The 15465-nt window shown below is 47.6% G+C and overlaps 1 protein-coding gene across 1 annotated transcript in view; it reads left to right on the top strand.

The window, feature by feature from the left end:
- The window catches only part of LOC146870662 (receptor-type tyrosine-protein phosphatase V-like), a 450224-nt gene that overhangs the window by 279909 nt on the left and 154850 nt on the right, over positions 1-15465 (top strand). Inside the window, 2 exon segments of the mRNA XM_085643396.1 lie at positions 6004-6138; positions 14517-14546. Coding sequence (XP_085499522.1) covers positions 6004-6138; positions 14517-14546 — 165 coding nt within the window.

Here is a 15465-nt window from a genome sequence, read left to right as displayed (position 1 = left end):
TCGCTCCAAAAATGCCCGCCACATGCGCAGATCCTCCCTCTTACCCGCCGACAAGCGCAGATGATGGTGCAGTAGTGTCAAACCGGACATGGACAACCCCAAACGCCTGCAAAACGTGCGTCCTGCCCGCACCACTCGGCACGCAAAGTTCAAATGCCCCAAAAGAACCTGCACCTCACGCACCGTCACCTTCTATTTCACCAACATGGTGTCCACCAACAACAGAATGTGCACCTTGTCCCCCGGCAAGCGTGCCTCCATGGCCACCGAGTCTAGCTCTATTCCCAGAAATGACAGCACTGTGCTGGGACCTTGTGTCTTCTCTGGCGCAAGGGGCACACCCAGGTAGCCCATGAGCTCTGTAAAACTGTCCAGCTGCTGCTGGCAGTCCGTCGAACCGGGCAGTCCCACCAGGAAAAAGTCATCCAGGTAGTGCGTCACCGTCTCTTTTCCCATGCGCCACGAAAAAACCCACTGCAAGAAGGTACTGAAACGTTCAAACAAAGCGCATGTGATTGAACACCCCATGGGCAACGCTTTGTCGACGAAGATGGACCCGTCGAACTATATCCCCAGCCGTTGGTAATCCTCCGGGTGTACCGGTAACAGCCGGAAAGCCGATTTGATGTCACATTTTGCCATTAGGGCACCCGTCCCCACCGTCGCAACCAAACGCCACGCCACATCCTCTGAGGAGTAAGATACCGACGACAGTTCGGTCGCTATGTAGTCATTGACCGACGCCCCCTCCGGCCATGACAGATGTTGAATCAGTCGATACCAGGATCCTTCTTCGGCAGCACACCTATCGGGGAGATGAATAGGTCCCGCATAGGGGTCTCTCAAAAAGGGCCTGCCATCCACCCCTCCCGTACCTCCTTGCCCAGTTTTTCCTGAACCACCGCCTTATGCACATTGGCAGATTTCAGATTTTCGGCCCACCTGGCGATCCGCGGACCCTCATACCCCATTCGGAAACCCTCCCGAAACCCTTGTCGTAGCAGCCCCGCGTCTTCGGTCTGTGGGTAAGACGCCAAGAAGGTTTCCAGCCGGTCATGTTTAACTGGCGTATGAGTCTTTTCCCATAGTCCCCTGTCCTCCCCTACCACCCCTGCCCCCTGACTGTTGCCCCGTCGGCGCGGACAGCTGCCCCTGACTGCCGCCCCCCGTCCCCCAGCATTGCACCACCGGGTGGTGCTTTGCGCATTTGGAACATTCGTGCCGGAACTTGCAATATTGCCTTGCACAAGCGCCCTTGTTGTAATCCCAACACGCACCCACTGTGGCACCGACGGTATTCTCTCCTTGCCCCACCCCACCCCGGGTGGGGCGGGTTGTAAAGGGGTGAGGCGCAAGCGGTAAACTGCTGGCTGAGTATAATGTTTTGCTGAACTTTGCCCCTCCCATGGTCTGCTGGTAGAGATCCGAATCAATTTCCCCCCATTTCGCCTCCGGGTACCAGGCCAAACTCGCTCTAAACTCTTCGTCATAGTGCGACCAAGTGTAACCACCGTATGTGACCTGCGCCCGCCGTATTACGTCGTGTATTTAAAAAGCGTGTCAGACCTTTCCGGGTACCTGTCACAGTACACACTGGCAAAGATCAAGAAACCCGCCGACCAATTCTCAATGTTCAGGGGCACCCTGGGCCGCCTGGCCAGCTCCAGCTCTTCCTCCTTAGACCCCTCTTTCGCCGCGATGCAGGAGTTTCAAAATGTCCACGTACTCCCCCTTCCATATCTTATCCTTGGTGGCCAACGACAAGTGTGCCCCCAAGGGCTTCGCAATGCACATATATGGCAGCTTGCGTACCCGGACATCATGACTCTCCTTACAGTCCTTACTTTCCTTGGATGTCCCCCCATCCACCTTGTTGCCCGAGGACCCGCTCCCGTCTATACCCGCGTCTTCCGGCCCCACCCCTGTGTCCCGCACGTACGTTCTTTTATTCAAACGCACCCCCCGTCTTCCCCTCCTCGCATCCGTGCCTACCGATACCCTGACCTGTGGGGCGCCGCCGGACCCGCTCCGTGCCATGCCTTACTTTGCATCCAGGTCAGCGTCCGCACCAGATCCCACCGCCTAACCAGTTGAGCAGGAGGGGCAGTCACTCTATCCGCCTTGGGTCTCTGGTCCGCATTCTGCAAGAAACTAGGAAAAACATTACTCCGATCCCCCCCCCCCATCCTGACCCTCCCCCGCCTTTGCTCCAGTATTTCCCCTTCCTCCAGCTCTCCTCATCGTAGTCTAACTGTGACAGGCCGCCCTCCTCGGACTCCAGCCCTGTTGGCCCCATGCGTTCTTGCTATAGGCCGCCCTCTGCGGGCTCCAGCCTGCTCAGCCCCGCCTGTTCCCTACATGTATGCAGTAGTTCTCCCAAATCCACACACTCTCTCCTTTGCCCTGTGTGCCGCTCCTCTGGGTCCCGATCCGGACTGACGGACCTCTGGCCCTGTTCCCCGGTGGCCGCATCGACCCTTCGGGGTGGGGCTGGCGGGGACGTACCGCCCCGCCTCCCGTGGGACGCGACCGCCAGGTTCCTCGTGGGAGCGCGACCGCCCGCATAAGGCAGAGCCGGCCCATCCCCTCGGTGGAGTGGAGCCGCATGCTGCTCGCCCGAGCACCTCGCCATGCATTCCTGTCGAAAGAAAGAAGTGGAGTCCAACATGCCGGGGTTAAACCTATCCCCTGCGCCACCGCACCCCCCAGTGTCCCCCCAGGATACCCCTGGCCCCTACCGCCCCAGACGAATGTCCCCCATGCCACAACGGGGTAGACCTCCAGGCCCCCCTCCCCTACCCCGGGTGCCCCACCCCCCTTCCCCTCAACCGCCCACACTCTCCTCCCCGTCACTCCAAACCAAAGACTCCAACTCCTGACGGATCGCGCTGACCTACTGGGTCCCCCCGCTACCCCAGCACCCCCCCTCCTCCCTACTCCCCCTACCACGCGGCCGTGCCTCCCCGCCTCTGCTGTAACGTGCTTCTGTGCCCGCGGCGGATCGCAGGCGAGCACCGCTGCTGCGACGCCACTCGTGGCGCGCCTAGGGGGCCTCACCTTCACGTCGGGCCGCAGTATGTCAATGTGGCCCGCATCTTCCAGCAAGCAGATGGCCTCCACAACTCGGGGATCATCTAAATGCGCCATCTCTGTCCTGCGAAGGGTCCCGCGCAGGTAAACACCGCTGTTGCCCAAAAGCTCCCGCTGCCACAAAATCCGCGACGCCCAACAAACAATCATCAATAAACAAAAAAGTGCCAATGCTGCACTTTATTCAACAGAAACTTAATCAAAGTGAATTGAATAAAACAATACCACTGTCAACTACTTTTTCAGTTGGATTTAATCCAAGGAGTTTTTTCAAAATTACATTGATTCTTTATCAAAAATATTTACACAAACCTGAAAGCCACCGACATTTTCAAATAAACATAAACCACTGTTTTAGATCACACAACCTACATCCAAGATATTCTTTTTAAACATTCTTCATTCTTCAATCACTTACACCACAACCTCATTTAAAACCGACAATCATCCACAGATAGACCACATACTCACTGGTCAAACACGCTATCTACACAACATATATATCAAATTGACATTTAGACAAAACCATAGTTAGATTCAACGAGTAAACAGAAAGGCCATCAACAAATATAATTTGGTCGCAATTATAAGAATTACACTCTGTTTTCTCTTTTGCTAAATGGATTGGCCTAAGACGAAAAGGTCTACGCGTTTTGAATCCCTCCTCTTGTGGGGATTCTCATCAGGACCAATAATAGCTGCAGCTAAATGCTTTCAAAGGCTCCCATGGTGTTGCAAACAAACACTCAACTTGGAACCACTAGAGGTGGTAAAGCGTAAATTCTTTCGTTGCGCGAATAAATCTTTTGTAAAAGTTTGTGTTCTTTAAGAAGGCTTAATGATTGGCCGCAGGGTGGACTTGCCTCAAAGGTCTGGATAGAGACTCAATCGCTCACGGAACCGCGGGCATGCAATCGGACACCCTGCTTGTTTAGTTCAACAAAGAATGGCACAACTGACCCCCAACAACGCGAAGGCCCCAACCAAAAACAAAAAGCCCAGAGACCTCCCTTAACCGGCTGTCGTGTCACGACCACCAAAATGGTGACTCGAGACACGAAATGGCCGGCTATAAAGCCCCCCAAGCCCAAACCAGCCCAACCAGCCCAAGACAGCCCAAAAGAGCCCAACCAGCCCCCCCAGGGTCCGGCTGCCCGCAACCCCCCCCCACGGCCAAAAGACCTATTGGGTTTTTTCCCTCTTAAAATGTGTGGCTTATGTCATCAAATGTTCTCATCCATTTCCTCCTAAAGTCCCCAGAACACCCTTGAAGCAACCTCCTTATCTCAGAAAATCCCTTGTAAACATCAATATAGATTCCTGACTATACGATGTACTTTCCAGTACTGAAACTTATAGGTTAGTGTTGCCGGTGCTCCATGAAGGGTCCCAGAAGGCTCTGTGTTGTCCACATTTCTCTAATGGTGTGTTAGTAGCCAGGGGAAATCTTTCTCTCTATTGCGTACCTTTATGCTACCCGCATAATTATGTTTCTATATCAGTAACAATTGTAATAGCTATCAGCCATTATGACTAAACACAGATTAGTTTTATCACGTATGCTGTACGTCCTATTGAATGTCAAAGTTTGACATGTGCTAGTGACATCCCACGTCATATTGGTATATGTATGTCTGCTTGCTTTGTGGACAAATGAGCCATAGATGATGAAGCATATACATTTGGAAGCAAATAAGGAATCCTGGACAACCAACGTTCGTTTTGTGGTTCAACCTCCTTAAAGCCCTTAAAACAAGATGGCTTTCGAAGGTTGCATATTGCTTTTAGTTTTAAATGCACGTACTCCTACGGGGACTGACATTCACTCCACCTGCTTTGGGTGGATGCTTTATTAGTGCAGTGTGGGTCCGCAGAGGCTGACGAGCCAGCTTTGCTAGGTTGCATCTCATGCCCTTGTGACTCTTGTGTAAACAAGCAGTACTCACTCATATGTGGTTGCCCACCACAACTCTATACAATGGTCAAGCAAACTGAGGGATGACAGGTCAGAACCAATAACAGCAAGTTGTGCATCTATATCTGTAATGCAGATCATCCGGTAGATCTCAACCTCCTCCCTCTGACCGTTGCATCTTTTCTCTGTCCTCCTTCTCTCCTCCTCCTTCCAGACTCAGAAACTTTACAGAGTGGGTTACCTAACTACTGCAGGCAGCATGGGATATAAACTGTAAGCATAATGGAAACCAAAAACCATAACACGAGACCTGCAGAGTGAATTAGAACCACCAGCTAATTGCAATTCTGCTTTGCAAGCTTACCTGCTAGGAGGTGTGTCCCAAGACAAGATAAAAACACTACTCTGGTCACTTGTGTGCAGCACCAAAGATCACAACAACAGATATCAAGCCATAGTACAAAACAATATATTTTTGTTGTGGCCCCTTCTATTGCTCACCTTCTTGCCCCCCAAATACACACTTTTATGTATGGTGATGGACCCCAGTCTCAGGGGCTTCCAAAACTGGATTATCTTCTGCTTTGGCAATGATACTGCTCCATGTCTCTCATTTTATTTTTGGTTTCGGTTTACAGCCTGAAAATTGCCTTGATGCTGTCATCTGCATGGTGATTGCACCCTGGTTCAAACGACCAGGTTTACAACCGTGACATTGGCCACAAACTCTCTCCCGTCTGCTTGGCACTCTCGTACTTGACCACAGTTCCTTGTCTTGTAAATTGGGAGAGACTATAAGTCGGGAGCTCGGTCCTCTCTAAAATTTAATGGGATAAGCTTCGGACCATGTTCATTTCCACAATTAGCACACGAAATGAGAAACAGGCTAAACAGACTGGACAGTTTCATTATGTCATTCTGATCTCTCATGTGACCCTCTCATCGCAGTGCTAAATGCTATGTTTACATATTTAACGTTGGTTTGTTTCTTCTCCTAGTCCTACCCCCGCCGCCCAGTGACAGAGCCCCTGAATTCGATACGGACAGTGGAGTGATCATTTCGTCTGACATGTTCAGCGAGGACAATGGGAAAATAGAATACTTTGGAGTCATTGTCACTTCCAACACATCTCGTAAGTGCCAGAACTTTTCAGGGGGTGTGGGAAAGGGCTCTGGGATTGATGAGCTATTGGTTGCTGGTCAGGCTGTCCTGTAATACTCTAGAGTTAAACAATGTGCTCCATAATTCCAGACTAAGGGGGATATTTACAATGAAATGGTGCAGCGTGGCGGCACAAGCAGTTGTGCTGTACCGAGTTGCATCATTTAAAAAGCTCGGGTATGCACCGTATTTACAGAAATACAGTGCACCCCTGTGTTCTCTGCTGCACTGGCACTAAAACAGCAGCAGTACACCAACACAGCCACCCTTGTAACATAGTGCATTGGTGCCTGCGTTGCAGAATGCAGCACACATAGAAAGAACAAACAATTAGATGAAATGAAAAGTATTTCTCCTTGTTGCACCACTTTAACGCCTCCCCTTGAAAGATGTTAGTTATAGGCGCTGCCTCAGATTTACCAGGTGTGTTGCATGAGAACACCAACAGCAACACCCATGACAGGCCCCTTTAATGCACAATACTGCTTGAAAGAGGGCCATATTTACAAGGCCATGTAAAGCCAGGCAAATTGGCTTTGTGTGGCCTTGTAAATATGGGCCAACACACAGCGCCACCGGAGCGTCATAAAATGTAACTCTCCAGAGCAGCTAGGAGCTGCTAGGAGCATGTAAAATAACCCCAAATGTTCCCTGGTTGTTTCCTGCCATTCCTTTATGTCAAGACACCTTTGATCCAGGATATTACATAACTGCTCATGTGGTATATAGAAGAACACTAAGGGGAAGGCAATTGACCACATTTCCAAAGAAATTATGACATTCTGGAACTGGGAAGTATCACTGTTATATTTCTGAGAGTCCAGTTCCGAAGTACTAGTGGAACAATGTTCACCTCAAAGAAATGGAAGCATATCATTACAAGAGTCAGTTTTATGACAAAAAAGACTAGACCCAATTGCTCTGAAGCTGTATTCCCCACTCCTATGCACAGACAAGCATTACGATTTACAGAATTAGCATAATATCTTTTTGTGTAATTATGCAAAATTTCAGAGAAATTAAACAAAATTATGTGAAAAGTAAATCTCGGATTTACCACTATATTTTAGTACAGAATGCATCATACTGTCCATTTTGGACACAAGGAATCATTTCACTAAAAAAAAATACTAGTTCTGTGAACAGTCACTCGTGCTCTGTTAAATCATGTTGTTCCAGTGCTCCTGCAATATTGTTTTACCTGAATGGACTTGAAATTATGTGAAGTGGGGTAATGGTGTAATTTCAGGAATTCCATGTAACCAGTGTAACACACAATGCCAGAAGATACAACAGATTAAGTCAGTGTAACAAAGATTTTGTCCGGGCCTAGTAACACTTTTACGTGCATGGAGTTGCAAACTGTCTTGCATTAACCCACATCTTCAGTGGGAGGTAGGCAAATAAATTATAGGCACTCTTTAAATATGACCTGATTTCAACACAGAGAAGTCTAAAATTCTAAAACTTCCCATCTATTGACAGATGGAGCTTTGGAATTGTTATATACGTAGCATGTGTGGCTGTAGATGCACATGCTCTGCATACTGCTGCTATCTAGTGTTGGGCTTGGACGTTGCAAATTGTTTTTCTTCGAAGAAGTCTTTCGAATCACAATGTCTTGATGACTCCTCCTCTGGTGCTAGATGTGCATGCTGACAGACTCCATTGTTAGATTTTTTTCTCCTCCATCGGGTTCGGATGTACTCCAGCGTGCTACTAATCTCGATGAGTTCATTGGTTCCCATCACAGTCTTGCGTCTGCTGTGTTCCACCCAGTTGCGAGAACACTGTTCTATATGTTTTTTCAACGTTTGGTGCTGGTTCCTTTCTTTGAGCCCATCGACAATGAATGACCAGGCCTCAGTGGCACTTTAAATATTTCTGGGAAGACCTCTATGCCATCTGCAACCTATCCTTCTCGCCAGAGCATGAAGAGAGCCACTACGACTGCTGCTTGGCATTTTGCAGCAAAAAGACTGGTGCCCCAGTTATCTTCAGAGATGCCCAACATTTTCGATGAGGCTTTATCGCTGCTTGCCACCTAAAATGAGGAGGCGTTGGTTGAGTTGCCAGATCTCCCAGACCACCAGCCCAGCTCCGAATACATTGCCTTGTATGTATCAAAGTCAGGCGAGGATGAGTTTGTGGAAGAGGAGCAATTGGTTCCAGAGGACACTCCATCCACCTTGGTTGGTTCTGGTCTGCATGAAGACCATGCCACATGTGAGTACAGTCAATCCCCCAGCCCTCACCATCCCTCAAAAGCTGCTGCATGTCAAAGCCAAGCACCATCCATCAGAGACGATGGGTATCTATCCTGGTGCTGAAACTACTGCCACCTTTTGGAGTGCCACCAACTTCAAGTGCTGGTTAACAACGAGCCAAGGCCTTGGTGCCAAGGTGAGACTCGGCCAATGCCCTCAATCCTCGGCTGGCCTCGAACCCAGCGATTTTCATCTGTGCCAAGCTGTCAAAGCTAGCTCCACCATCAAAGCCAAAGGCACAAAGGCAGTATTGGCCCCCAGCACCCAAGCCTGCCACCCTCAACCTTGAGAAACTCCCTACCCTTGAGAGGTTTCAGCGGGAGCTGGACGACAGACAGAGGAGGGTTGTGATAAAACAGATAAAACTTTGGCTTCAGACAAAGCTCTGCCAATGAAGTGCAAACTTGCCTTAAGTCCATCCATTGAACACTTCTATGCATCTCTTGTTACCCAAGAGTCCTAAGGACAAACCTTCTGTTCCTCCTCCTCCTTCTTCTCCTTCTTCTCCTTCTTCTCCTTCTTCTCCTCCTCCTGCTCCACCACCTCCTCCACCTCCTCTACCTCCTTAACCATCACCTTCACATCCAAATCCACCTTCTCTCCCACGTCCTCCCTTACCTCCTATGCCTCCTCCTAAGGGGTGCCAGGAGTCCGACTCTGACACCGGCAGTTCAAGCCCATATTCTCCAGTGGAGGACTTTGCCCCAGTTTACTCTAGTTTTTCAGTACATCCCTGGAAGGATAACAATTCGGACCCCATGACAGATCCTGATTTAGACTACATCCCTGTCAGGGCCTCCTCTCAAGTGACACTCTGGCGTGCTACAGCGTTACACAATGTGCAGCCACCTACCTCAAGGTGGACATGTATGCCAGCCCTGAAATAGATGTCTTGCTGGGGGAGATACTCTCAAAGACTGACTGTTCTGTGCATAACCTCCCTATGCTCAAGGGGATGATTACATTTGCCACTGAGATATTTAAGGAGCCGGTCAGATCATGTGCAGTCACGCCACGCATTGAGAAAAAATACAAACCAGCCCGCTCTGACCCACTCTACACCAGGAGCAATGTCACACCCACCTGACTCCCTACTGGTCACCACTGATAAGAAGAGAGTAGCAGTCCAGGCTGTGAGGCATGCTACTCCTCCTGACAAGGAGAACAAGTGGGTCAGTGCTGCAGGGAAGACAGTAGCTGTGGGTACGTCCATGCACTTGTTAATTGCCAAGTCAGTAGGTCTCCTCTTTAGGGATGACAGAGCCCAGTAGGAGGACATGGAAGGACTCTTGCTGCACTTTCCTGACCAGCATCGCAAGAGGGTGGAAGAGCTGTTTGAGAAGGCAAGGCCATCTCCAATGCCACCATTAGGTGTACTATGGATGTGGATGATACTGCCACCAGGGGACTGAACACCTCGGTCATCCTGCAGCACCACTACTGGCTCTTCGTGTCAGGCTTCAAGCCGGCAGTCCAACAGCACCTCTTCAAACACCTGTCCAATAAAGAGCACTTTTTCGAAACTCAGATTGAATCCATGCTTGAGACAATTAAAGAGACTGAGACTGCCAAGGCAATGGGTGCCTTTCAGGTCCCTTCCCGCAGGGGCTCCTTTAGAAGGCAACAGCCCAGAGGGAGCTCAGAAAATACTTATCCAGAACCTACCCCATCGTACCCGAGGTAGCAACAGGGCTATCACCAGCAGGGTGGCAGGAGTTTCACAGAAGGCTCCTTTATAGGGAATAGCTCTAAGGGCAGAGGCACCCCCTGTAAGGGAGCCCTAACTACTTTCAACAACTGACTTGACCACATCCCCCTTGATCACACCACACCTGTCGGGGGAGAGACTTCAACTTCAGGGGTTTCTTCGGCATTGGGAGGAGATCACCTCTGATCAGTGGGTCTTGTCCATCAAACAGCATGGCTACTGCTTGAAGCTCCTCGCCACCCCACCAAATATTCTCCCTCAAACCGACACACTCAGCCCAGAACACCTTGTGCTGCTACATAAGGAGGTTCAGGCACTCTTGCCCATAGAGCCAGTGCCCGGTTGGGAAAAGGCACACCTACAGCTTTATACTTCTTTATTCCTTAGAAGGATGATCCCTCAGGCCAGTCCTCTCTCTCTCCATCCTCTCAAGAGATGCATCCTGTCAGAACACTTCCACAAGATCATCCTACAGGATGCCACTCCCCTGCAGCCAGTAGCAATGTGACTTAATTGCCACCCTCGAGCTCAAGGATGCCTACTTTCACATCCTGATTCATTCAGCTCATTGGGGCTACCTCCGCTTCAGGGTAAGTGGTGGTCAATACTACCCCTTTGAAGTGCTGTAATTCATGGGTCTTCACCAAGTGTTTGGAAGTGGTAGTTGCTCTCCTCAGGAGGAGGGGAATTCACATCTTCTCTTAACTAGATGACTAGCTGATCAAGAGCACAAGCAGATCAATGTCTGGCTCACACCCAGACTACAGTCTCCCTCCTACACATCCTAGGGTTCACAATGAACGCCACAAAATCCCACTTAGAGCCACTTTTAGTCCATCCCTTCCTAGGGGAGTCCTCAAAACCATCTTGGGCCAAGCTTTCCCCAGCCCAAACAGAGTGCAAGTGTTCCTGCAGCTTATTCCTCTTTTTCAGCCACTTGTTAGGAATTATGGCTTCCTGCATTGCTATAGTGCCAAATGTCAGGCTTCATATGCACCCGCATCAGGAGTGCCTCTCATGCCAGTGCTCAGATGGAGGATCTAATGTTGGTTAGGAACAGCATCATCACTCTCTGCCATGGTGGAACAGCAAAAACCTTTTTGCAGGGCAGGCCCTTTGCAGACCCAGTTCTGCAGGTGACCATCACCATGAATGCATCTCTAGTCGGCTGGGGGGTGCTCCTCATAGACATGACAGTCCAAGGTCTGGGGTGACCACATCTGAGGGGTCTCCACATCAACTACTATTTTTGTATATGTTGGTCTCCCCTTTACAGATTAAACAAGCTATTGAGCTCCCAGTCTTTTTTCCATTACCTGACTCTGTAGCCAAAAGAGCACTCCACACACTTGATATTAAGTGTACTTGTATGTACTATATAGACAGGACCAAATCGTTTTGCAAAAAACTGTTTATAGTTTTCTCTCAGCCTCATAAAGGCCACACTATTTCAAAGGCAGGGATTGCCAGGTAGATTGTCAAATGCATCCAGACATGCTATGCTAAAGCTAATAGAGCCCTACCCCACCCCAGGTCACACTTTGCCAACAGACAGGGTGCTACTATAGATTTCCAGGGTGAATATACCCAAAGCAGACATTTGGAGAGCTGCCCAGTGGTCCACTCCACACACACTTCTAGAACACTAATGTGTGGATGTCCTGGCAAGAGTTGGTCAAGCTGTGTTCAAGACTTTCTTTTAGACCTCTGCACCATCCACTGGCTAGCCACAGCTTCTTGGAATACTGGTTTTAAATCTATGCATAGCAGCTGTATCTACAGATACAGATGCTAAGAACTGAATATGTTACCTACCCTCTAAGCATCTGTTCGCTGCTTGTAGGGCTGTAGCTTCAAATGTTCCCAAAAGTCAGTGGTTGTTTCAGATATCTTTAACTTTAAAATAATTATTTTCTACTTGCATGGTCATTATTTCTTCAATACAAATTACTCAATACTTATACTTACCTGTTGGTTGAAAAACAATTTAACAATGGAGTCAGTGCCCCTGCGCATCTACCATCCGAGAAGGATTCACCGAGACCTCGTGACTCGAAAACCTTGTTCAAAGAAAAACTATTTGCAACATCTGAACCCAACACTAGATGGCAGGAGTATGCGTCGCATGTGACTCTACAGCACTACATGCAGTGATAGTCCTTTAAAGAATTGAAAAAAGCTTCCCTTAATGCATGGTACCTTTATCTCCTGATTAATTTACAAGCTTGTACTTTCAAATTGGTGTGAAGTTCAAAGCTCTAGCAGGAACAGGCAAATATGACCTTTCATCTACTTCTGCTTTCCCCCATCTTTTACCTGGACTTCCCCAAAAAGCTGGTTATGCTGACTGTGGAGAATTCAGAATCATAAAAGCACTTTGCTGAACCTGGTAGGAAGGCTCACACAGTGGAAAATGTTAGAAGCCTACATTTACTGTCTTTGTTTGCATTTTTGCTAAACGTCAGAAGACCATATTTTAAAATATGCAGATTCTTCAAATAAACAGAAGACATTTAGCCTTTGTGCTCTTCTAAGGACCCATGATCCTCAAGTTTTTAGTTTTTGTTTACCCTATTTTTTGCATATATTTTCTGGTCCGAAGTATTCTTCTGCTGTAGGTCACTTGTCATGACGTGGCATCCACCATATTTATGACCGTGTTCATAGTGTAGGATTTCCTGACACACAAGAAGAGCATATTGCAACCAGTTAGCAGCCCAACCTGGAAATGTTAACTTGATATCTGTTACATCATACCTTATTGCTTCTCCTTCTGAGTCATATCCCCAATGAGATTTTAAACTTTTAACCTACTCTATAAAATACAAAATTTGTTGATGCTAATAATTTTCCTTGACAAATTACTGGGTCTTCATATTGTCAGTTGACAAGCTTATTGTTTGTTTACAGATTAGTGAATCCTTGAAATTGGCTTACCTTATAAAAATTGTTTGATTTTTAGGTCAGTCACTAGTCCCTGCTAGAGGTTTTTTAGGTCTCGCCTGACCCAGCGCATGCGCTGGTCTGGCGAGACATTTTGTGAGGGCTCCAAAAAGTGCTACCAGGCCAGCCTAGACCTACAGTGCATGTCCGCGGGCGCGCGCGTCGCGCTTTACCGCTATTACTTTCACGGCCGCTTTGATGTTTGATCGCGATCTCGATCACTTTCGCAGCCGCACGGCCGCTTTGATGTTCTCCGTGAGGCTTCAATAGATTGCAGCAGTTAAAACAAGCATTGGCATAGCCAATAGGTCTCGCTTTTGGGACCTTATATGTGTTTAGTTATGCAACTGTTGCATGGCTAAACACTTATAAGGTCCCAAAGGCGAGACCTATTGGCTATGCCAATGCTTGTTTCTTCCTCCTTTAGCTACTGCTAACAAATGTCACATTTTCTTGCGCACAAAACTGTTTTATGAAGTTTCAAATCAAGGTACTGTGAAGTGATTTATTGCATCAAATGCAGTAGGGTTACAAGATAACCCGGTCATTCCAAGAGCTCACTCTACACACAATAATCTTGGGTAATATCTCTCTGTTGATGTTTGAGGAGCATCAACTTCAAAGTCAAATAATACCTTCTGCGAACAATACTGCTCAATACCAAGGTGAATGTAACATTGGTCAATATGATACAAAAACACATTAAGTCAAGGCTCCTTCCTCAGTGCTTCAGTATTGTTTGCCAGAGAGGGAGTCATTAGTGGTCTAGTGGTAGTGGTTGTACAGTTAGTATGTGCAATAAAATACATTCATCATCTCAATGTCAGAGAAGAAAATAGTTACTCAACTGCGCCTGTAATTTTGTAGCACCGACTGAATAGCTTTTAGAAGGAGGTAAAATATTATTCTTATCTTTCCTGAACTAGAAACATAACAGCCCTAGAGGATTCCTGGACGACAAAATCATCTTGATCCACTCAGCAGCAGTCTACTGATTACATTATGTAGTGAACTTTCAGCCAAGCCTCCATGAGCCTTTCCATGTGGCAGCGAGGATCCAGTGCTCTATCCCTCCCAGCCACTTTTTAGTACCTGTTGCATTGTACATAAAAGGGTCTTTACCTTCAATGTCTACACATTGTAACATTATGGAAGTTTTAATCACCAAGGTCTGAATCTAAATAGCTTGTAGGGGAAAGGCTGAAAACAGTTTAAGGAAAATAGTTCTGAGATTATCTCCCTGAGAGTAAAGACATTCTGAACATGTAAAACCACAGGCGGTTTTCACATGGGTAAGGTTTTTCAAAGTACAACAGTTTTGTTATGCTTAAAGAAGCTGTTATTATTGCTTACCTGTACTGGTAGTTGTCCGTGATCCTGCTTTCTTTTTTAAAGTGTTTTTTATTTGCCTGCATTTGTTTCAACTGTCAGTGTCTAGACCCACCCAACAGATAAAGTGTCGTAGAGTCGAGTGGTGTTGAGTGTCTTAAAGTGGAGCGGCATAAAGTGGAGTGGCCTGAAGTGCAGTGGTGTACAGTGGAGTGGCGTAAAGTAAAGTGGCGTAGAGTGAAGTGGCATAGAGTGCTGTGGAGTGGCATAGAGTGGAGGGGCGTAGAGTGGCGTAGAGTGTTAGAATGGAGTAGAGTTTTGTAGAATGGAGTAGTGTGGTAGAGTGGAGTTGAATATAGTGGCATGGAGTGGAGTAGAGTAGGGCGTTGTAGAGTGTCATAGAGTTGAGTGTTGTAGAATGTCACAGAGAGGAGTAGTGCAGAGTGGCATAGAGTGGTGTGGAGTAGAGTGTGGTAGAGTGGAGTGTCATAGAGTAGAGTGTTGTAAATTGTCATGGAGTGTCATAGAGTGGAGTAGTGTGTCGTAGAGTGTCTCACAAAGCTATAGAGACTATTGTACCTAAATTTCACTACAGGGATATCATGGACTGCCAAAGAATATTCACACCTTGCCCCACTGAATCTCAACCTCCTATAACTATATTAGAGTGCAGAGACCACAGGGGTAGGGGTAAGGAACAGAGAAGACAGCAGCCAATAATGTATCTAATGGTCAATGCCTTAACAAGAGTATAATCGTCATTACTACTTCTGTATTACTTTAGTGGTCATACACAACAAGAATTAAACCCACCTATTGGTTAACACACTGTTTCGTGGCTGCTTGCCTCTGAAGAGGTGTGTATAGTCAGGAAGAAACAACCATAACAACGCAGTCATTACATCGCACTACATTTATAACGCAGTCATTACATCGCAACATCCTTTACAATGCATGTCACTACAACGCAGGCATTACATCACATGTCATTACAACGCATACCATTAGAACGCATAGTACCCCTACACTATCCAACACTTACCCTACTGTT

The sequence above is a fragment of the Triturus cristatus genome, chromosome 1_1 (assembly GCF_964204655.1).
Source record: "Triturus cristatus chromosome 1_1, aTriCri1.1, whole genome shotgun sequence".
Lineage (NCBI taxonomy): Eukaryota > Metazoa > Chordata > Amphibia > Caudata > Salamandridae > Triturus > Triturus cristatus.
The sequence above is the reverse complement of the archived record's forward strand: the minus strand, read 5'-3'. Positions and strand labels throughout refer to the sequence as shown.